The 24,859-nt window shown below is 40.8% G+C and overlaps 2 protein-coding genes across 2 annotated transcripts in view; both read right to left on the bottom strand.

The window, feature by feature from the left end:
* lrrfip1b (leucine rich repeat (in FLII) interacting protein 1b) overlaps positions 1-3,330 on the bottom strand; it is a 32,599-nt gene extending 29,269 nt beyond the window's left edge. Inside the window, exon 1 of the mRNA XM_076302563.1 lies at positions 2,705-3,330. Within this exon, the coding sequence (XP_076158678.1) occupies positions 2,705-2,794 (90 nt within the window). The 5' untranslated portion in view covers positions 2,795-3,330. The remainder of the gene's footprint in view (positions 1-2,704) is intronic.
* A 2,204-nt stretch (positions 3,331-5,534) lies between these two features.
* On the bottom strand, positions 5,535-23,752 carry mlpha (melanophilin a). Its single transcript, XM_076302562.1, has 15 exons — positions 23,705-23,752; positions 22,967-23,147; positions 21,924-22,145; positions 20,927-21,039; positions 19,491-19,574; positions 18,089-18,153; positions 17,814-17,903; positions 16,896-17,004; positions 13,331-13,527; positions 11,212-11,292; positions 9,302-9,526; positions 7,377-7,547; positions 6,223-6,384; positions 5,769-5,843; positions 5,535-5,594 (listed from the first exon to the last, which is right to left on the bottom strand). The coding sequence occupies exons 2-15, from the start codon at positions 23,074-23,076 to the stop codon at positions 5,535-5,537; spliced, it is 1,764 nt and encodes a 587-aa protein (XP_076158677.1). The 5' UTR covers positions 23,077-23,147; positions 23,705-23,752.
* Between the last annotated feature and the right edge of the window lie 1,107 nt (positions 23,753-24,859).

Raw genomic sequence — 24,859 nt, 5'->3', positions numbered from 1 at the left:
ATCATTTTTAGAACTCTTTACTATTCTAGAATATCCTTTCTGGGACAAAACAACAATCGTACCTATGGCCAGATTACAGCCGTGGTGATATCCTTCCCCATCCCCACTCCCACTCGTGTCATATTGCTTAATTATGTCATTTATATTCATCACAATTTACATTCTACATTTCCATTTATATTCAGATGAAATTCACCACTTACATTTTTATTCAGTCACTAGATAGATAGATAGATACTTTATTGATCCCCAACGGAAAATATACTATGACTATAATAACTCCATAATAACTAAGTTATGTTTGACTTCTTCCTTTTTTTTCTCAACATAGTCACCATGACATTTCAGCATTTCTAACCACAACAAACAAAACATGCAATATTTCACATATCACATATCAAAAGAGTATATATACTTATATAAAAACAACCTGTAAACAATGTAAGCTGCCATGCAAAGAGAACCATTTAAAAGGCTACTGATGGATAAGGCTCACAGGAAAACCAGAGGCACATGGAGGGTGACCAGGCACATGGAGGCTGACCAGGCACATGGAGGGTGACCAGGCACATGGAGGGTGACCATGACTGAGAAAAGCGGAGGGGGGGGGGGAGGGGTATCCTGGTGTTTACTGAGGGACATTTCCTGCTATCCCACTGGCTGCATAGTAGTGAGGTGGTGCCCCCCTACCCCAACACTGAAACTGGTGTGTGTGTGTGTGTGTGTGTGTGCGTGTGTGTGTGTGTGCGTGTGCGTGTGCGTGTGCGTGTGGGTGTGCGTGTGGGTGTGCGTGCGTGTGCGTGTGTGTGTGTGTGTGCGTGTGTGTGTGTTGTGTGTGTGTGTGTGTGTGTGTGTGTGTGTGTGTGCGTGTGTGTGTGTGTGTGTGACAGACAAAACTGTTAACTATTTAGAAGGAGGTGCACCACTAAAGTGTAGAGCTTGTGAATCTGATGATGACATGTATACGGACATGATGCATGTTTACATTTATGTTCTTTAGAATGTGTACAAAATGTCTTAAAACAATAAAACGAATATTGTAAATGGTAGCACAAACAATATGCAGAAATTCAAGAGTTAACTGTGAAAACAATAAGGATCACTGCAATTATGAACAAAATGTCAGGTTTTAAATTCTATAATATTTTTAATGATAAACTAAAATAGAATAGGAATCACAAGTCTGGGGGACAAGTACAGAATAGACCAACATCCTGCCTCAATTGGATGGGAACAGGCTGTGACGGCTGTTCACATGATGACTAATAAGTCAATACTATTCTGATGCAGAAAAGCCTCTCTCCTCTTCCCACATAACTCAGTGCAGGAAATAAAAGTTAAAAGGGAACAAAATGACTGGAAAACAAGGCCAGACTAAACTAGGTTAATGATCTCTGAGAAATGGGGACTCAGCGCTACACACAAACAGCCTGACCAACCCCCTCCCCCCACATACAAACACGCTCACACATAAAAACTGCAGGACACAAGGCTTTTAGAACACTGACACCAGCAGATAAAGTATTACTTATGTACTGTACTGGTTTACTTATGATTGAGTTTTCTGTTCAGGCATTTCCAATATCAAGTCCCTCTACTGCTACAATGGTCAACATACCACTTGCTCTGCTTTCTGTGTGAAAAGCTGCAAGGCTGCAAGGTGACAATATAGCTCCTGCAAAGGGGGGGAAAATGAGTCGGAACAACTTAGGAATGTGAGGGAAACTGCATGTGTGTATTTTCCAGAACAAAATCCTTTCCAGATGTGTGAGCTAGAGGACAGGTCAGAATTGCCCTGACACTATCACCAGCTATGTTATTTCCATGTCCATTCTTTCACTCACTAACACAAACATTCTGCATAGGTGCCTTTTAACAGTAGCCTAAGGATTTCAAATTGTGCTTATGATTTTCTTTCTTCAGTATGCTACAACCGTTCATATAATTAGGAGTCCTATATTAGTAAGTTTTCCACAAACAACAAGGTCCTCGAAGATTCTTTGGTGAACATTAAGCATAGGATATTATATTGGCCTAGTCCTCTCATGAGATATTTATCAACACTAGTGAGAAAGCGCTGACGTCATTAATCTGAAGACTGTTCTGATTTCACTGGGTAACACAACGCCTCGTGCGTCACTGCTGTCTGCAGGTTGATACGTAGGCAAAGACACGTTAAGGATGCTGATCTAGACCTCTGAAGGTGATGCTAACGAAATGCCTTCGGTCTTAGTGAAGACGATTCCCCCCTAAATAATCGCTGCATTATTCCTCAAAGATGAACTTCCCACAAACGTGGTCAATCATGTAGGTCAATGTGACAACAATGCCCTTGCGTCCTTCTACCCAAATAGTGTGCCCCGCCTCGCTATAGACATTTCTCATGTCTGCGAGTAAGGATCTGAGGGTTAGTGTGACCCTTTTTCTTAATGGTTAGGCTACATGGTAAAAGAAAAAGGGAAAGAAAAGAAGGTATGGACGCCCTAGGAAGAAATGGTGTCGATCTGCTGTGTCACAGAGTTACAATTTACAACATTTGGTTACAAACACAATGGTTATGGTTCCATATCCACACACTTCATTAAAAGCACAGGGTCAAAATGCAGTAGGCTAGCACATTGAGATATTCACCGCAATATGACAGGGCTCCTTGAAAGGCTGCCCATGAACATCGTTTCATCATTAGTTATACATTCAGACTCACCTCCCTAGCTATCTGACTGAGGGCATCGTCTTCTGCAGTAATTTTCTCCCGATTCGGGATTCTTTTCCTTCCAGTAACTTGAGTTCCCATTGTCCAGGTTAGTGAGATATATTGTACAATTCCAAAATGGTCACAGCCCCATCGAGTTGTTTAAATATAAAATGTTTGTCATAAAATGGTACTTGCGATCAGCAGGGTGTTCAAAATAAGACCACGAGTAGAGGATGTGAACGCGAGCATTGCCTTGCCTGCCTGGTAGACGTGTCAATAAACTCCTGGTGGAAGCACTCTGTCACCATTACCCTTCAAGCCACCGTGGTGTCTGTTTCTGATGATCGAAAAAGCTACATAACGATATCTAATGTTGAAGCCTGTTGCTGATGTGTCCTACATCAAACAGGCGTGCACGCATTCAGGCGAAATGCCATTTCTCTAACCAACCGGGAGCACATCATTTCTTTATCAGGCTACTAGGCTATGACAAATTTCCAGGGTTTAAGTATTTATAAGTAAACACTGGCTAGGCTATCTTTCACGCAAGCCTATGTCAAAAGCAAACGACAATCAATATTGTCGTATAGAATGTTGCATCCATGCAAACCGACCCATAAGACTTGCAAACCTCTAAATACACGTTCCGGGGCGCAACGGCCTGATTGCAACCCGCAATTCTGAGCTCTTGATAATGTGGGCGGGACTGGACGAGCCAGGGAGTTTAATTCTCTCCTCTCATACGATTTATGTCCATGGAAAGCCATCTTCTGCTAAAAGCATGCCGTCTTTACATTTACGCAGGAAGCTCACATTTCGCATGGCACATAATAGGCTATTTATTACAATGTCAATGTCATTCAAGTGACACCAGATATCCATTCCATTAAGTTTGGCTATATGATGTTATTGAACCATCCCGGCAAACGAACAGGCATTTTCTGGTTCAGATTATGGCTTGTGGACTGTAGACTAGGCCATAGCTCTGAATTATTTCTCAGTAGGTCTATAACCAGTGAATGGGAAATTAGGCCCTATAGTTGTTGTTATTCATGCTGTTGTTCTTACTGTATGCTATTCTCCCCTAAACTACTGACTTAAAAATTATGTTTCATCCCTGTTTTATTGTACATTAATTTTAATGATAACAAATCTGTGGATCTAAACAGCTGATCTTCAGTATTGCTCAGTCTTATAGCTGCCCCTAGAGGTCATCTTTGTCCATTACAGTGAGCAATGTAGGCTACTGTACTTAGATACTTACATATTTGGAATGATTCTTTTCTCACACACGCATGGGGGGGGGGGGGGGGGGGGGGGGGACTTTGCATTCACTTTTTACTGTAGATTTACTTTCCTGACAGTGTGACTGAAGTGTGCTGATAGTATTTCTGATTGCTGATTACTCTCTGATTGTTGGAACTGTGTAAAATGGTTAGAACGTAATATAGATGAGGCTGAAGCTGGACCAAAGGTATATTGTAGGCTCGGCTACATTGAGAACATTCACTCATTAATATGTCCACTAGGGCGCAGTGTAGACCATTACAGAACCAAGGAGGTGCAGAGACTAGTAATCCTGCATGAATAATCAATGACTATCACGTATTAGCAAGAAAAAGAAAATATAGCAAACAAAGATATAATGGTTTTAAGTTTTAATAGGCAACATAGCACAACTGATTTAGACATTAATTTTTAATCATATCAGGCCAAGAGTCATCAGGTTCATCGTCAATGTGTAATTAAATATGACTTGTTTACTGACACAACCATGCTCTCTCAGACACAGAGTGAATCAGATTGTAACAATGAATACAAGAATACAAGATGACAAAGCACACAAAAAGTTAGATGAAGAATAATCACTCCTGACATTAAATGAATGATACTATTAGTGTAGCCTACCGTTAGCTACAAGCCTATGTTCTACTCACAACTACTACTACTACTACAACTACTACTACAACTACTACTACTAGGCTGCTACTACTATAACTACTACCAATAAGAAAGGACACTATTTTTCCCCTTATGAAATCTGAAGAGCACAAGGAATTTCAGGAAATTCCGTCATTGCATGCAGGTCCTAAAGGCTGGGTATGAGCGCACTGTGTAGATAAAGGACGCCATTTACATAATATTTCATTAGAGCAGCACTTACCGCTAGCCTATATAGGTAACTACATATCCATAACATTATGATATCACAGATGTCAAAAGTGGATATGGCAGTTACATTAGGCTACTGATTATTATAAGGGTAATGTGTAATAGCAGTTTGGTTTATTCATTTGATTTATTAAACTTTGTAACTTGCGTAATAGCAGTTTGATTTATTAATAATCATTGTGATAATGCCTCCCACATCACCTATATTCTTTATGATATACACTTCTGCTTTAATGCATCATAACATTAAATAAATACATTGGAGACAACATTATGGCAATAATATTTGCATTCTGAGTCACTCAAGCCACTTTTGACACCTGTGACATCAGTTTCCTTGAACTGTATTTGTAATGGCTGCAGTCAGTACCAGTGAGGAGGAAATCTTCCTCTCAAAAGTTAATTGATCTTTTCCCTGTGAAATCCTGAGCCATTACTGGGTTCTAATGGGTGGGAAACAAAGAGAGGTTTTAGACGTCTCAAAAAGGCAAAAAAGATGAAGAAAGAAGTCAGAAAAATGAACATTACTGTATGAACATTATTTCTAGGTTTGGGTCGGTTTAGGATTAGGGGTGTCCTGAAAAGGCTGCAGATAGAGAGGTTTATTTAAATCTTGTCATATAACATGCAGCAGATTTGGATAATTGGAGTTGGATGTCATGCTTTTTTATATCTTACTTGTTGCAACATCTTGAGAAAACTTTCGTCTCTGTGATGTTGTCAATGTCTGTGAATGCGTTAGAAAGAAGAAGTAAGAAAAAAGGGTGTTTTTGTTTACAGTGCTAAAAACATTATTATACTGTATATGGCAAACACTAAAACATTATTATACATATGGCAAACACTAAAAACATTATTATACTGTATATGGCAAACACTGAACCAAGAAAGAAATACTCACCTTTTTGACCTTTGTCTTGTCTGTCGGAAGTCCAGTAGTGTTGAGGGAAGCAATCCTATTTTCGATGTCTGACACCTGGGAGAGAAGAGACAGATCGGTACGGAGGAGAGAAGGAGGACATGGGGTGACAGTGGAGACAAATAGGCCAAGGGGAGGGCCAAGAAAAAAATAGTTACTTGTTTTTTTTATTTGCCAGGTGTTATAGAATTCACAGATAGTTCAGGCTGACACAGAGATCAGGTTTGTCTATGTGGCACAGGCTTTTGTCCAGAGCGACTTACAGTAACTGAACACTATTAGTTAATATATAGTTTCAAATTAAGCTGTAAAACCTACATTAAGCATAATAGTAATAGTAATAATGACAACAATATCAGCAAATGTCAGCAATGATTATCAACAATGAAAATAGCATAAACAGGTTTATGTCCTAAACTAGTCTCAAGCTCATTACCTCGCTCTCTGTGGACTGGACTTTGGCGGCCGCCTTAGCCACTTGGTCCTCGAGTTCGGATAACTCGGAGTCCGTCATGCAGCCGTACTGGTTTCTGGTGCTCAGCTCCAGATCCTCCAACGTCTTCTCCATGTCGAAGGACTTTCCTGCTGCCATGTACACCTATGAGAAAGCAGCCAATTCAGACATGACAGGCAGCAGTCATCAAAAATGGAAATTAAAAATGATGTAAGATTTCAGAATTTTCACACTTACAGAACCAGGCAAATGCATCCAAAGTATTTTTGGCAAAGATGATTGTTCTCGATAAATCTACCGGTGATGAAATTCTTTGCAAGAACCTGATATTTATTGACTAATTATAAGCTCCACAAAACCGACATTCAATGCCTTTTATAATGAATATAATACATCTAAAGTTACAGGTGGTTTCCAATTAATGCATTGAACCCGTGTATTATCCCTTGAATTTCCCCTTGGGGATCAATAAAGTATCTATCTATCTATTACCATAATTCCCTTACAACCGGAAGACACATTTTCAGTGTTTGCCCCCAAATGTTGCATCTCATTTCAGTTCACAGTTAAAGAATCTAATTACATCATTATTGCCCAGTATCACAGAAATAATATAAACTCCCAGAATGTTCCATATTTTCTTAACACGAGAGGCATTATTTCAATAATGTTTGTAAGGATTTTTGCATGGTCATCAATCATATTTCCGAAATACTCTGGATGCATTTCTTTGGTATGTGACCAGTGAGTGAAACTGAGATGAACTAACTTGCAAATGTGAGAAAGTGTTAGGTCTGGTTAAGGCTGCACAACTCTGTTATGTTTTCCATCCAACATGCATTAAAACTACAGCTCTCATTTCAACAAGTCAATTGACCTGTTTCAGTGATACTTTCATGATTCTCTTTACTTTTCAATTCTGATCAATATTTATTTTCTGTGAAAAACAGTTTCCACTGTTTTGATTTGAAAACGTATCTTTAATGTATCAAGGTCTAGTGCTAAAGTTGAGTTGTCTGCAAAATATATGCGGACAAGCAAAATGTACAAAATGCTGAATAGAAATACTTCCTGCACCTTTTCTTGACATTATACTCTAATGTGACGAAATCTCATTGGGTGCAGGTTAAGCTTACATTTTCCTCAAGTTTTCTGTAAGCCTCATCTGCTTGCCTGACATCTGTTCCCACTAACTGAGGTCTGTCTCTAGGCACTGAGGGGCTCAAGTCAGTCATTGCCCTTTCTGTTGCATTAATGGTTCTTAGAACCTCAGTTGTGATGTCACAAAGGGCCGCCGCAGAAGATCTCTGTAAGCCATGTAAAGGGGACAGTCATTAGGCACTAGTACACATACAGTATAGACCCTTCAACTACATAAACAAACACGCGTTCCCACGCCATTTCCGGTGGTACAGAAAACAACATTGAGCTAATGGTAACTCATGGATAAACAAATATATATGAACAGTTTTAAAGTTGACATTTTATAGAGCGCTACGCTAAAATCACAACTTATCAGCATTGATTTGGAACGATTAAACTGGAAACCCTCCAGGAAAAGACTGAAAGGATCTACACTGGCCTTGTCTAAGCCTGGGTCTGGCTCAGGACCTGTATTTGCAACCTTTGGACAGTGTTCTGAATACAAAATGAATGAAGACACCATATCACATTAAATTATCCTGCTCAGCTGCACAGTGCAGCTTCGCAGTGGTTAGTCCAAGCAGTAGACGTTAGTGATAGCCATACTGACTGGAAACTCTTCAAGCTTATTCATCTTGGTGTTTTGCTACAATACCATGGCCAGGTTTTGAGTTTTGAGTGATTTTTTACTCCTTCTGTAATTTTCAGACGATAAGTTAAACCAGATGCCTCAATGAATATTAAGATAACTTGCATCAGTCACGTTGGCCTATTACTCCCATGCCTGTGCAGACCACAAGGCAATTCATCAGGATTACTGTCCATGTGACATATTTCTTCATCTGTCACTCTTACTCTTGCATCTTACATTCTTATTCCCATTCAGTGTAAGTACAGTTCAGCAATATACAAACAACATAACAAACTCATATCAAAAAGCATAGCATAGCAACATAGCAAACCTACTTGGTCATAGACTAGCTACATTACTTCATTTTTCAGATAAGATAACAAATCAGTCGATTCAAGTCTGGTTAATTATCTTTGAATAATTACAGGAGTGGTATTGAATTATTTGGAAAGACCTTATTATGTCATGAAAACTATGTAGGATTGAGGTGATAAACAAAGAGTGTGCTTTTTTTCTGTGCAAGTGGACAAGATATATTATTGCTACTATTTGTTCTGTTGTGTGAATGCAATTTTGTTATGCAATGAAAATGACAATACAGGAATTCTGATTCAGACTCTTTGCAAGTTAGGGTTAGGGTTAGATATCGATATGGACAAGATATACTACAGGTCGCCACAACAGATAGTTGTTGATCAGTTACATTTCTAGGCCTACACTATACTAAACTTGACCCTGTAGCTCTGTCATGGTTAAAAAAAATGCAACTTAGAATCTGGAAAATATGCTTTGTGTGGAAAATATATTTATTCATTACAGTACAGATCCAGAAGATCACAGGATTCTTTATCATTTTTATGTCTTTAACCAAACAAGATGCATATGCTCCCAAACTTTCCAATCAGTATAGTCGCCAGCAGCTGCTGGTCTACTGCCAGGCTAACAAACACATTAACATTTACAAGCAGTGTTTCCAGCTTTTGATAATTCCAGCATTCTAACAGAACATGAATGGGGTATAATAGTTCTAACGCTGCATTGCTCATGCACATTGTCTCCATGGTAATCAAAATAAACAGGTCATGATATATTAATAAAAGGATCATTAGTTTTAACAGTTGGGTTATGTTAGCATAGCATTTGAGATATATGTAATGCAAAGCTGCCTTAGAATTTTTTTTAACTAGATTTAGCAGTGATTATGAGCAACATAAATAGTAGCTTTAGCAGTGTTCATGGTTACCAGATTTAGCACAGCTTATGGGCAAAATAAATACTAGATCTTGCCTTCTGAGCCTCTGTAGGCTCATCACTGGAGGAGCTGGACTCGGCCACCTCTGGAGTAGGGGCCACCAGTGGACCGGCTTTCATGCCAGGGCCTTTAGGCTGGGCGCTTCTCTTTCCAGAGTCTTCCTCGTCGGATGAGAGAGCTCGGTCGCTCATCAGCTCGTCCAACTTCCTCCTCAGCTTCTCCGCCTCCACCTGCTGGTTCCCCGATGAGCCGCGCGCAGGCTACAGCCACAAAGACAAACGCTTGGGTCAAAAAAAAGGCTCAGGGTCAAAGGTCAAAGTGCAATAAGGATGTCCCTCATATAGGATTGCAAAATTCCGGGAATTTTCAAAGTTATGTATGGCAAGTTAGTCTATAACAGTGTGTGGGAAGTGGGTAGAGCAGGGATAGAGAGAAAGAGGAAGCAGACGTGTATGCGACCGGAGTAGAGTTAGTGGAATAAGTTTAAGTCTTGTACCGAGTGTGCAGTGTCCGAAATAAACCCCAGGCTAAAAGCCAGGCTCATTCATTTGCTCACCAGAAACAGGATTTTTACCCTGACGTTATTTATTTTATAACGTTGGCCCTGGAGGTAACGAGTCTCCCCTGGTTTTCTGACTATGGTCGGAAACGAAGCAATCAGGAAAGGTTAACACTAGCGACAGGATGGAGAAACAATCAACCCCATGAATCTCTTTATTAATAGTCTATAAAATGACGTGTTTCTCCTGCGGGATGGGAGAAGATACAAAATCAATGCATCTCTATTATTACGCTGGCATAAATTCTCAAGAGTTTTGCGGATGTGGGCAGGAATGGACATACACATTGCGGGAGCGGGCGGGAGTGGACGTGCACATTGAGGGAGCGGGCGGGAGTGTAACACACAAGTTGCGGGAGCAGGCGGGATGAATAAAATAGTCCCATGCAGGGCTCTACTCTGTAGGTGCAAATTACAATAATTATTAAGTTAAGTTACTCACACTCACACACACACACACACTGAACATATATAAACATTATGAATACCAATACCAGTCATTGCCTGTATCTGTGGAGCCTCAGATAAACTTGCATTTAAAAGATGTATTACTCAATTTCGATGTATTTTTAGTCTTGATCCCCACCCCTCACCCCAACCCTATGCTCTTTAATTCTGTAGCCAGAGTGTTGAGTGCTGTCGTAAATAACAAGTCATTTGGGGTCACAGGATAAAGATTATTTATAGGGATACTTCGTCCATCTGACATAATTCTATCCACACTTACTTCACTCACTTAAGAGGCTCTGCACTGAAGTAAAACCCCTTCAGTTTAGCGTTTAACCTTTAAAGCAAAACAATACAGTTCTTAAAATAACGGCTTCAAAACTCATTCTGATGCTACACTGACTTAAATACAGAGAAGGAAGTCTCTGATATTGCCAATGCACACCCAGAAAGTTTAATACTGTCAGCTTTTGACTAACTGTGTATTTCTAAATCAGGGATCGACATTATTGGTTGCACGGTTACCCTTGGCTACCGAATTGTTACAAGTGGCAACCAGATTTGGTTGGCTTTGGCAACCAAAACCTCATGCCTGGTTAGCTGGCAATCACTTTTAACCATATTAAGCCCTGGTCTAAATGAAGTTGAATATTGGGCCAAGGGACATCTATATCAATCCTTCCATTGTGTCTTACATTGTGTATCTTTAAAACAGGTATTTCAGCTCAGAACAAGAACACTACTGAACTACACTACAGTACTCCGTACTGAGAGGCGTTTTATAGTTACCTCAGCGGGGGAGGTGATCTTCTCCTAGGGTTAGCGTTCATGCTAGCATCTATCTGAGAGGTGTTTCATAGTTACCTCAGCGGGGAAGGTGATCTTCTGCTAGGGTTAGCATTCATGCTAGCATCTATCTGAGAGGTGTTTTATATTTACCTCAGGGGGGGAGGTGATCTTCTCCTCCAGTCGATTCAGGAGGCTCTCAATAGCAGACATGCGCTTGTTCAGCTCATTTATCTGGCCAGGAGAAGAGGATAGAGAAGGAGAGAAGGAAAAAGAAACATTCATAAGAAAGGAGGTATGAACAGGACTTAATGAGAATGTACACATATTCATAAACATTCACGCTCAGACACACACACACACAAACACACACACACATACAAACACACACACACAGGAAATTGTCAGTATTCCTGCTTTCACGACACCTGCTGGACATTTTGGGTGTTTGCAACCATGTGCTTTTGTTTTTCTTTGTGTAAAGATCCCACCCTCACCTGTCATGTTTCACTTCCTGTTGTCATCATAGTCGGCCATTATGTGCTCACCTGTTTCTTGTTTGCCCCTTTCTGATTGTCTGCTCACCTGCTCTTTATTTAGTCCTAATGATTAGGCCTACTTATTCTATGTGGTGTCAGCCTCAGATTGTCCCAGCTATTTGTCTGAGCACATTCAAGCCTCTGACTCTACCTGTTGATCTGTCTACCTGCCTGTTTGAATTCTGCCTGTGACCTGTCTCTTGGATTTTCCCTGCCGATTTGGATTGTCTGCCTGTCTGTGCTATTTTGGACTGCTTCTCGGACCTGACCATTGCCTGCCTGTGGAATACTCTTTGGACTGTGCTTCTGGTTTGTCAGCCTTTTGCTATCTTTAGTTTTGTGACCGAGGGTCTGCTTTTTGTTCAGCTTTCACCGTATGACGGGATGTTGGAGTTGTTTCTTCTGTTAAATAAACTAGTTTTTGTGAACTGATTCTGCACTTGGGTCTGAACTTTTTACAAAACCTGACAGGAAATATTATAGTATTTCCTAAACATGGAACTTTACCAAAACATCAACAAACAAAATATAGGCGATACAAAAGCATAAGTATATACTCTTTTTTGATCCCGTGAGGGAAATTTGGTCTCTGCATTTATCCCAATCTGTGAATTAGTGAAACACACTCAGCACACAGTGAACACGCAGTGAGGTGAAGCACACACTAATCCCGATGCAGTGAGCTGCCTGCTACAACAGCGGCGCTCAGGGAGCAGTGAGGGGTTAGGTGCCTTGTTCAAGGGCACTTCAGCCGCTTCCTACTGGTCATGGTTTGAACCGGCAACCCTCCGGTTACAAGTCCGAAACGCTAACCAGTAGGCGTTGTTAAACCCCCCTTAGCTGTTGTAGAATCAGTGTAACCTAAGGACTCGAGTGGCTTATTGCTTTTCTAAAACTCTTACTATAAATACCTGGCAAAGTTTCATAAAGTAAAGGCACAGCAATTAGAAATATAACAAGTTATTCCTAGATAATCATTCTTCCACCAAGAAATATATTTCCTCTATCTGAATCGTTGCCAAGCAACGTCGAGACGCAGCTACTTTAACTTTTGTATCAAGTTGTGGTAGCGCCGTAATATAGAATGAAATGCGGTCAAGGTGTATGTTTATGTTGTATTTTACAATGGCATCAAACGTGATTCAGCCAATCACAATCAAGGACCGGAACTATCAGTTTTAGAATAATAAACATAATGATCCTGCCTAATTGATAAAGCCTGAGGAGCAGTATGCTACTGTCCAATATTCAGCTGACATACTGATGCAGCGCTACTAAGGTGAAGTGTAAAGTACATTACGAGCTCGTCATGTGGGGACAAGTCATGCTAAATGAATCAGATCATCTGATAGTGACTGAGAAACTTGCTGTTTACTGTCCAAGCACCATGTAGGCTATACGGACAGAGAAATGCCACTAGCCTGCAACAGTAATTTTAATTCTTCCATGAACACCCCCCCCCCTCCCACACACACAAACACACTCAAGCACACACACACTCGCACACACAAGCACACACACACTCGCGCACACACACACACACACACACACAAGCGCACACACACACACACTCAAGCACACACACACTCAAGCACACAAGCACACACACACTCGCACACACACACACACACACAAGCACACACACACACACTCAAGCACACACACACACACACACTCGCACACACATGCACACACACTCAAGCACACTCGCACACACACTCACACACACACACCGGTGGGGGCTGGTTGATGTTCTCCTGTGAGGAGGCTCTGCTGCTGCGTCTGCGGGGGGGCAGCTGGAAGACGGGGTAGCGGAATCCGTCCTCTTCCTCCGACGTGTCCAGGTACACCTGCCGCTGGGGCACCGGAGCGCTGATCTTGGACAGGGAGCGCGCCCTCACCATCCTGTGCTCAGCATACAGCCCATCATCTGGGGAAGAATCAGAATTGTGTTTTTATGATTGATTGATTGATTGATTGATTGATTTTGACATGAACAACAAATAATCTAGATTTCAATTGTTAATAGCATAGTAATAAACTAGATGTACCGCAGAGCGGTACAAAATATGACCGCCGCCCAGTCCAGCACATTTTTTCCACAAAAAGAAATCACGCTGAAAGGCCTATATGATTCTAACTGTCTCACTAAATTGCATTATCCACACTCAATTCTCACTGGTATCTGCTAGACAACAAGTACCAAAACATGATAAATTCATAGATTTCACATGTAAAATTCATTTTATACAACCCCACCTCCATCTTGCCTGTTCATAATTCTGAGAAATTCTTGATTGTTTGTGTTATGTTTATGTTATGTGTGTGGGTGTGTGTGTGTGTGTGTGTGTGTGTGTGCGTGCTTGTGTGTGTGCCTGTGCATGCAAGCGTACATATGTCTACTGTGTGAGTATGTGTCATACGTATGATTACTGTGAATGTATGTGTGTGTGTGTGTGTGTATATCTGTTTGTGCACATGTGTGCACATGAAATGGGTTAACATGACCCCTGGAGGCAAACATACGGAAAAAAATGGTCATCCTAGGCCCTACAGTTCTCAAGATATTCACAGAGAACTGTGTCTGCCCTACCCTCCTTTCGGGGGGTCCAGTCCAGCGGGGGGGCTACAGATCAAAACGAAAAATGACGGTTCCATGCTATCCATGTGGGGGTACATGCCCACCAAGTTTTGTGTACCCCGGTCTTTCAGTGTCCCGGGAATCCTTGTTGGTGTACGTCACTAAATGTACACATAAATTATTTTATTGTAAGGCCCCCCATGAACCAAAGTACACAAAACTTGGCATGCATTTTGAGAGAAAGTGGAATAGAACATTATGTCCAATATTCCAATATGTGGTTTAATGTTCTGCATTTCTCATTAGTGGGTCACTTTGATACTAAAAGTATGATTCTATGTAATGACTGTATGATATCTGTACTGTCCCTGTGTATATCTCTGTGTGACTGTGTTTAGAGATAAGCATGAATATTATGACTTTGCAGTGTTTCACTGTTCTGCATGGCTGCGTCAGTAGCTATCTGCTCCAGATTGCCAGGCTGCCACTAATCAGGGTCTGATTCAGTGTAGTCCACGTGAGATGGGATGACCAACGCCATCTCCCGTCAGCCTGGAAGGATACTTAAACTCTAACTATTTCCTTGTCTAGTTAGAGCAGCTGATGGATCTTTAGGTGAAGTCATGCTGTTTCTCCCTTGATGCGCATCATTGTAAATAAACTCTGTTCCTGATTTTTCATACTATTGGTCTGACTGGGTCTCTATTAAATCTGTGGTATCAAAATTACCATCAATTTGGAGGGTGTCATAATGATCCTACACTTTTAATTTTGTGCAGTTTTGACCTTGTCAGCCAGAGATATTGTGATGAAAACACCTAATTTTTTGCTTTTTAATTTTTAACTAGGTGGCGCTATACATGAAATAAGTGGTAATGGAATGGGTTGACATGCCCCCTTAAGACCAACATACATAGAAAAGGTGGATCTCCTAGGCCCTACGGTTCTCGAGATATTCACAGAAAACTGTCTCCGGCCACCTACAGGCCAGTTGGTGTATAGTAACATAAATTAATTTATTGTGTGGCCTCCCATGAACGGAATTCCACAAAACTTGGCGTGCATACAGATGGTGTCATAATGATCCTACACTTCCAATTTCGTGCAGTTTTGACTATGTTAGGTCACAGATTCCTTCAATTACAACACCTCATTTTTACTTTTTTGTGTTTAACTAGGTGGCGCTATACATGAAATGAGTGGTTATGGAATGGGTTGACATGGCCCCTTGAGATCAACATACAAAAAAAAATGGTCCTCCTAAACCCTACGGTTTTCGAGATATTCACAGAAAACTGTGTCTGCCCTACCCTCCTTTCGGGGGGTCCAGTCCAGCGGAGGGGCCACAGATCAAAACAAAAAACGATGGATCCATGCTATCCATGTGGGGTTACATGCCCACCAAGTTTCGTGTACCCCGGTCTTTCAGTGTCCCGGGACTCATTGACAGAAATTTGGGCATGCGAAAAAGAAAAAAAAAAAAAAAGAAAAAAAAGAAAAAATCTGACTAAACCTATATGAACGCCGCTTCGCTGCGCGGCGGTCATAATTATATATATATATATATATATATATATATATCATATTATTAAATGGAGAGCTTTTCATCCAAATCTGGCATTGCTGCAAAATTGCTAAATGCAGTGTCACTTATGTAACAGCATGGTCAGTTCCTACTCCAACATAGCATGACACCGCCTGAGTGACCGATCGCTTTGTCATGCTCAAGTGAATTCATGAACCAAGCCCCTACACATGAGGGAGGGTTTCTTTGCTTCAATGCTTCAACAAGGAGAATCAATTATTATATTATCTTCAAAGTCCCATTTTCCTAGCCTGACGAGCTTTATCAGGATAAATAGTATCCTAGCCTGACGAGCCAGACCCACATTAAAATGTAGGGTCTGGGGACTCACCGTTCGCAGTGCTCAGTCCGAGGGCCGGGATAATCGGTTGTCTTTCAAATTCCCTCTGCACGCAATAGGACAGCGCTACAACTCATGAGTCCCATGCGTTTTCCCACCAGCGGAGCTAGTTGGCTAGTTCAAACCTTTGCCAACTTATAAAAAACTTAACTCGTGTCACGCCATCTTCTTTTTGCTGCCGCTAGGGTGCGTCTAGACTTCTAGGCTACCATTTTCCTCTAATCTCTGCACATCAAGACACACCTGTTACCATAGTTGCAGAGGGGATTATCTGTCTGCATGACAGCAGCGTTTATCCAGATGGAGCACCAGAGATCCCACCCTCTTCACTGTCCTATGCACGACTCCATTTTGGATTCGCTTTTACTGGCATATCAACTTCCTGTTTACATTAAAACATCGGCAAATATGCCTTTTTTCTGTGGTTGTTGTCTTCAGGACCTTGTTTCACGGCAATGTAGACCGACTTTGTGAAACTGTTCTGTGCCACTCCCTCCAGCAAACGCGAAAAGGGTTTAACATGTTCTTAACCTTAATCAAGCAACTGATGTTACTGAACTGGTTAGATAACTTTGGCTGTGTTGTTCAACTAGCGATGTCCTAATACATTAAAAACTGACAGGCCAGTAATCTATCATTTTCTATCATAGCCTACTGTGTACAGCGTAAACAGGAAACAGGAAACAGGAAACAGGAAACAGGATTGCCCATTGGATTAAAGGCATAACACCCGCTGCCCCCCCTCCCCCGCCTTCGAAAATAAAAACACTGAAAACCAATTCACACACTCACCAGGTCGTGTGTATCGGTCCAGACTCTTCCTGCGGTTCATGCGGTGTTGGTGATACATCTCTGTACTGTAGTCCAGGTCGTTCCGTGAGCCTCTTTCCTCCTGAATATACTACATACACAGGACAAGCAGGAAGACAACGGTAAAAGTAAAAGTGTGCTACGTTTTCTCCTAGAACAGTTGTGTTTTCAAACTGTGGTACGGGTACCACTGGTGGTACGCTGACTCCTTCTAGTGGTACTCCAGGAGTCTCCAAAATTCGAAATCCTTAACCACGTGATCACTGAAGTTAAATTTAAACTATTTTTTTGTCTTTCATGAAAAAAAGTAGGCCCATATTCGGTTTTTATATCAATCAATATGAGCCAATAGGCCTACTAGGCTAGTTTAACTGTATGGAGCATTAGCAAATGGTTGACAAGCTAAGCTCTGATGGCAAGCAAAGGAAAAGGAAGCAAACATGATGGATCAAAAACATTAATTCAATCATGGCTCCAAATGGGATGTATTAGAACAGTGGTTCTCAAACTTTTCACAATGAGTACCACCTCAGAAAACAATTGGCTCTCCAAGTACCACCATTATGACTGACATTAAAATTCAGTAGCGTGGACCAAATAAACTGCATATTTTACATTGTACATACTGTTTTACATAATTTTTCCCCCAAGAAAGCAAAAACTAGTTTAAATTTAACTTCATTGATCAAGGATTTTTTATTGTATATATTTTGGTGTAATTTGAAGTGATTATTTCATCTTTATGAAAGAAAAAAACCATCTCGGAGACTCCCGGAGTACCACTAGAGAGAGTCTGCATACCACCAGTGGCATAAAATCCCATCCCCTCTCATTCTGAATGTACAAGATGAGTATTTTTTCCCCCTCGGGTGAGTGACCCTGGTACCTCCTCTTGGATACCTGCACAGACTGCCGGCGTGAGTTGGCCATGTACTCCTCCACATCAAAGTCCAGTGGGTGGACAGACAGAAGGCGCTTCTGTTTCCTCATCTAAGAACAACAGAAGAAGAAGAAAGCTGTTCAATAACGCTAAGGTGACTCTACTTCTAATCTGTACACCCTTCATGAGTTTGCCATAAAATTGGGGATTTAAGCTCTGTCATTTGCTTTCAGAAAAATGGTTCCATCTTATTTATGAATCCTTTCTAAATTCTGTGTAGAGATGAGCATGGTACCATTTTGTAACGCTGAGCTTCAGTTGCGTCCATGTAGTCGTCGTCATGATGACCATTATGAGCACCTGAGAAAAACGGACAAAAGGGTCATTCCACGCCAACTCAGCCACCCATGTACATGACACCTCTCAGATTTTGCTGAAAAGCGGTGAATATATGCCTTATGTTACCAAACAAAGGAATCTGAAGTTTCAGGTCAATATCTCAAACGGTTTGCCTGTGGCATCCATTTTAATTTCGCGTGCCACGGCCCTAATTGACAGATTGGAATTTCACATTTCATCTTTTGCCATTTTTGGAAGCCCATGGCGTCTGTTCTAATAGTGGTAGAGGGCTGGAAACTGGCGTGATAGTTCATTGTAGCCTCTACTACTGTTTGGGTGAGAGGTGGGTCACCAAAGTCCTAAAAAATTTTGATGGCATGTGTGATTTTTCCCTTTTTGGGTGGCCTTAGCACCACAATTAATGATCATATTTATTCTAAACAGGATTATTTGTTATATGTGGGAACCTTGCTCTTGCCAAAATGAATTTGAAGGGTATGGTACCACTGGTGGGGGTTTCATGGGGGTCCAAAAACCCAGAAGTCTGGAATGTAGATCAGGGAGAATTTAGTGATGATAATACTGAGGAAATATTTCCACTATTTTCATGCTTTATCATCACTAAATTCTCCCTGATCTACATTCCAGACTTCTGGAAACAATGTCCAAAATGGTGCATTATGAAGAAAAAAAATCATATTATGGAGCTTCATAGTCAAAATTTTTATTTCATTAAAAGAAAGAAGAAATATGTATCTTTATCTGGTATAAATCCTGTTAGGATCATCAAGTGCCCACATGGTCATTTGGGGGTCCAAATATGGGGTTCCAAAAGAGTCACCTCTGCCGGAGAGGGTTTTTGGACCCCCATAAAACCCCCACCAGTGGTACCATACCCTTCAAATTCATTTCGGCAAGAGCAAGGTTCCCACATATAACAAATAATCCTGTTTAGAATAAATATGATCATTAATTGTGGTGCTAGGGCCACCCAAAAAGTGAAAAATCACACATGCCGTCAACATTTTAGGACTTTGGTGACCCACCTCTCACCCAAACAGCCCTCTACCACTATTAGAACAGACGTTATGGGCTTCCAAAAATGGCAAAAGATTAAATGTGAAATTCCAATCTGTCAATTAGGGCCGTGGCACCCGAAATTCAAATGGACGCCACAGGAAAACCGTTTGAGATATTGACCTGAAACTTCAGATTCCTTTGTTTGGTAACATAAGGCATATATTCACCGCTTTTCAGCAAAATCTGAGAGGTGTCATGTACATGATACCCCGATATTGGCTGTTTTCACATGGAATGACCCAAAAAAACGGATGTCAGACTGCATCAGGCTCTCTGACCTTCTCCTTGGTGGATCATTTTCTGGGAGTTTCTGTACTCACTGCGCACTTCAGGCATGCTGACAGTGTCATCGTCACGGGGCCCTGGGAGAGAAGAGAGATGTTTAAACACTTCAGTTTTGCAGGAAATACGTCTATTTTTAAAGGAATATGCCAATTTTTGGGGATTTTTGTTTATTTGCAGTCTATCCAGTCAATCCAGAGTTAGATAAGAGGATACCTACCCTTCTTCTCTATGCGTGCAATAACTCAGTTAGCCTAGCTTAGCATAATTCACAGGAAGTGGGTTAGACCAGTTAAGGCCCATTCACACCAAGAACGATAACGATAATGATAACGATAACTATTAATAAATATCGTTCTCGTTAATATGAATGATGACGTTCACACATAATCTTTAACGATAACGGCATTAACAACTAAATCGCTGGGGATCACTTTCAGGGAGATTTTCAGAACAACCAAGCTAATAGCCAATCAGAACCCGTCAAATTTTAACCGTCATTCATTAACACAAGGAGAGACTTTGCCTTTTGTTGTTCAGTGTGAACGCTTTTATCGTATGGTTATAGTTATCATTCTCGTTCTTGGTGTGAATAGGCCTTTAGCCTATAGCTAGCCTATAGCTAAAATGGAATTTCAAGTGAATTATGCTAAACTACGCTAACAGTGTCAGACTGGGTCATTGTATGCACAGAGATGAGAAGGGTATGTATCCTCTAATGAGAAGGGTATGTATCCTCCAACTCTGGGGTAGACGACAAATGAGCCAACTTCCCAATAAATTGGCATGTTCCTTTAATCTAATCCCCTGCTGCTCACATTCCATGCAATCATCCCCGAGTCCCAGCACCATTCAAGCAGAGCAGGTAGCACTGGCCAAACTAAGGAGCTTTCCCTGTCTCTTTTCTGACATTTGAGTTTTTATAAGGTGGTTTATAAGATTACAACTTAACAAAGCAAAACATTAAAATGTATCTAATGATGTCCATACTGACTCTATCCATTGCCATTGCATAGTGCATACATGTTACTTTAAGAAGCTAGAGCCACAGCAATCCTCTATTGTAACACAGTGTTAATGTCATGCCATGTCATCCCAATATGTCTGAGCTGAGCATATATTTACAAAAGATGTTTAACTCTAAAGAATTCTATCAATGTATTGGACTGAAGAGTTTACTCTAACAGACAAAACTGATTTGACAAACCATTCAAAGTGCTACAAAAATGAACGAACAGTCCATGAAGATCCCGCAGGGGATTTGTGACCTAACAGACTGGTTTCTTGTTTACCCATACTGGTGCTACGGTCAAAAGAGCACATCATCTGCTCTGTCAGCTGACACACTGGGATTACCTCATGGGAACATAGAGACCCATGTGATGGACTGAACATCCCCAAAGGTTATCAGAGTTCTTTAAAAAGGACGTACGTTCTCCATTCAGCCTTTTGTACAGTGACCTCATCACCTTGGCACTGCCAAAACGTTTGAAGCGGGTGCGCACGTTGTCATGGTACCACCCCAGTGTTCCAATCTTCAGAAGTCTGCATGAAAAGAACAATAAGACACAATAGCTTCAACAGCGAGCACATTAACAAGCAATTAGAGCTAGACCTTGCCCATCCAGTGTGTGCCAAGACCCACTCACTATTTGTGAATGATAAAGGTTGTAAGTTTTCAATTGGGACCAAAATGACGTCTATCAAAGCAGCTAATTTGTATTTGTATTTTAGTATATTTAGTATATTCTTTATCTTCTACTGTCCTTATTGCTTAGTTGTGTTTTTATATTATATACTTTAATTACTTTTTCTGCTGTTAAAGAATGTGTATGTGTTGTCTGTATGCTGCTGAGACCTTGAATTTCCCCTGGGGATCAATAAAGTATCTATCTATCTATCTATCTATCTAGCTTTGAGTAGGACTGGAATTATGCATTTACAACTTATTAACATATGACAACTTATTAACATATGATTGGGGGCAACTTTGTAACATCAAAGGACTCTTTTAAGCCACTCTTAAAATCACTCTTTTAAGTCATTAATTAGGCTCAAAAACTCATTTGGTTTTTAAAAAGCAACTTATCGTGACATAATGAAGTTGCTCCTAAAGGCTATGCTATATGCTATTCAGCTGTACTATTTCGGGCCTTGCTCAGAACTGCATTAATTGATGTCACTTTGGTCCCAACCGAAAATTGACACTCGCTATCATCCACAAATAGACCCTACTTTGTTGTTAGTGTAAATGCAAAGTGTTCTACATTGCTCTTGGCACTATTTGAAGGATTCCGAAAGATTCTAAAATAGTCAGACTGAAGTGATGAAGTGGCAGCCGTTTTCTAGGCTTCTGGTACTGTTACTTTAACATAACAGCTTTTTACATTTGAGAAAGCTTCTGTCACCACCTTCCCATAGGATCATACCTGCCCATGCGACAAGGGTCGCAGACCCATCCATGGTCCTTCTTGCTGTAGCGACTGCAAGACTTGCACGTGTACAGCTGGCAGTCAAAACACTGGCGCTTGCTGTTCACCAGGAACTGAAATGGCTGCAGACAGTGGATGCAGTGGGACTCCGTCAGACTGGACTGAGAGGTCAGCAGCTCTCTCTTAGTGTCCTCCTTCTCAATCTGGGTCTTCAGTTGCCTGCAAGTAAGAAGCCAATTGTGAGAAAGAATGACTTTCAGGAAAAGAGATGATCATTTAGTGTACTACTTCAGGATGTTGCTGGTCAAAACACATTTTTAATCTTGATAAATGTCTCCTTGAAGGCAATTTCCACTGATAATCTTGTTGATATCCTTACGACTACTGCTAATGCTTTGGTTCATATTCTTAGTAAATGTGGCATGCTAAGAAATGCTAATAACCACAAATGTCCCAGCCCAAGGTCAGGTCAGACGCACCAATATAGCAAAAGCATGTAAACACCACAGTGATAATGGCCTCTGCTCTCACTGGATTCCTTGGGCGATACAATGCAGCCATTACTAAAAGCCTTAGACACAAAACCAAACAAAATACATATCCTCCATGGACACATGAAAGGAGACAGAGGAGTCTTTGTGATGGAGAGAGAACAGTCCTCATGGTGTCCTGTTTTCCCAAGGGGGAAGCTCGGTGCACATCGGCCTTGTGACTCTATCATGATCATCATCCTGATCTGACTCACAACAGGAGGCTTTCACACCAGCATTCCTGGCCCCAAACATATTCTATGGAAAGCACATGGTCTACATATACCAGCTAGTGCACAGGCCCAAGGGTCTCTTGCCAGCTGTCAGTCATTAAATTCTATCTCTCCTGTGTGAACGACATATGCTGCTTCCCTCAAGGAAATGAAGTTAAATGCTTTGTCTCAGACAGCTAGTCTGGGTATTTGTGTCATAGTTATTATACGAAATAAAGTTATGCTGTGAAAATCATTAGTAAATGTGTTTAGTGACTGTCACAGTGAACATCCTCACCCCAGCCTATCCTCCTCCTTCTTCCTCAGATTAAAGTCTCGTTGGATCACATCCCATATGTGTTTGGCCTCCTCATCTGTTAGGCGCGTCAGGTCCAGCTTCTTGTCCATGGTGGCAGCTACTCTATGTCCACTGAGCTGAAACTGTGCACTGCTAGGACATCAACCATCTACAAAACAGTCTATCAGAAAGCCAGGATACAATGTATAATCTTAGGATAAGATGCAAATGATTGTTGTAACATTACTCATGCACTCTGCAATATGCAACCAGGCTACAAATAAACAACCACATGAAGGCTTACAATTTGAGTACGTGTGGCAATCAATAATTGCAATCTATGCAGGACAAGATTTTTAATTAAATTAAAAACGCCTGAGTTATGATTTTAAAATCATAGTGACATTTTTATTTGATTAAATTGTGGAACTATTACTAACTGCAGACATGTTAACCTTTTTATTCCATAGGCTTACCCATGCATTATTTTAAATGTTACTGGAATAAGTGGTCTCTTAACCGTGAAATATTCAATATCAACAGTCCTCAAATACATTTACTTCACAAAACCTCCAAGCGGTCTTCACAGTAGGCCTAGCCTAAACTTAATCTTGTCATCGCGTATTGACAACTTTGCAAGAAAAATCAATTCTCATATGAAGATTATGTGAACTCGGCACTACAGTATGTAAACTACTTCCTCTTATAACATGCAAAGCAATATCAAAATAGTATTACCGTTCTCCGTCCACTTCACCCTTACCGTTGATTTCCCGTGTAAGTTAGGCAACAGATTTACGAATGCACTGAAGTATCGTCCTGCTAATCACATGGCTTGGTATTCTGGGGAGGGAAATGGGAAAGGGAGATCCTTCTCCGCCCCCGTGGAATCGCTCAATACAGGACAAATGCCTCATTCTGAAGACTGAACCAATGGGGCACTTCTCAACAGTGCATATGGTGAGAGTATCTCAAGGTTACTGGCATTTTACACTCATACACGACGTAAAAGTTTGAACATGTTAGTGTGTCTCTCTGTAGGCTAGTGTTAGATGAGCAGGCCTCTTAAGGCTAACCACGGAATAATGGTCTGTGCCCCCTAAGGATCGGTTTGCTACATCAAAATATGTATACAAATTAAGCAACATTTTTAAATGTTAATTTTATTATGCTGTTTTTTTTTACAGAAATTAATGTTAGTTTCATATTTTTTCTTGATAAAATAGGCCAGCTAAATAGTGAAAGTCATCAACAGTCAGTGAAGCTATACCCTACAATTATAATTATAAAGTTATACTATGTGTAACATATGTGTGTGTAAACAAATATGTTTTGTATTTTGGAGTTATACTATGTGTAACGTGTGTACAAATATTTTTTTGTATTTTAAATCAGCTTTGCCGTCCACTTCTTTGATCTGTGCATTAGCTACCCAGTCTGAGCAGTGGTCTAGTTGCTAAAACTGTACACCTCAAAGAAGTCTTGCACAAATTAAGAGTTTGGTGGCCTTGCTAAAAATAATATCAACTGAAAATGTCATAGCTTCAACCTGTTTCTGCACTTCACTGTACTACATCACCACTATGGCAAGGTGACAGGAGCAATGAAGGCTATTTTTTGGAATCACCATGTACAGGCAGGCAGTGTCTAAATATGAATGGGGGGTATTTTTACACGTCAAACATCCTTCAGTCTGCACTGCAGAAAATGCCAGTGGATAAAGAAACAAATGGCATGAATCACTGAAAGCAAAGACACAAGCTGTCAAATTTGAAAGAATTTGAAACTGTATACCACAGATATTTGTATTTGTCTGTCTATTTGTAGTGTCTGAAGTTGCATGCACCTTTGTAATCAGCTGTGCACTGTGTCTGTCAGACCCAAGTTGTTAAC

This window comes from Alosa pseudoharengus, unplaced genomic scaffold (assembly GCF_046254945.1).
Source record: "Alosa pseudoharengus isolate Yale_2024_CS ecotype anadromous, Long Island Sound unplaced genomic scaffold, YU_APseudo_1.1 YU_APseudo_1.1_scf_24, whole genome shotgun sequence".
In the NCBI taxonomy this organism is placed as follows: Eukaryota; Metazoa; Chordata; class Actinopteri; order Clupeiformes; family Clupeidae; genus Alosa; species Alosa pseudoharengus.
Note: the sequence above shows the minus strand (reverse complement) of the source record. Positions and strands in the feature narration are given on the sequence as shown.

Excerpts from the sequence above, each read along its gene's own strand:
- mlpha (XM_076302562.1), bottom strand. The coding sequence starts at position 23,076 with ATGGACAAGAAGCTGGACCTGACGCGCCTAACAGATGAGGAGGCCAAA. Across the intron at positions 9,527-11,211 it reads AGATCACCTCCCCCCCTGAG|CCTGCGCGCGGCTCATCGGG; the intron begins GTAAATATAAAA and ends TTGTGGCTGTAG. Across the intron at positions 6,385-7,376 it reads ACAGAAAACTTGAGGAAAAT|GTGTACATGGCAGCAGGAAA; the intron begins GTAAGCTTAACC and ends GCTTTCTCATAG.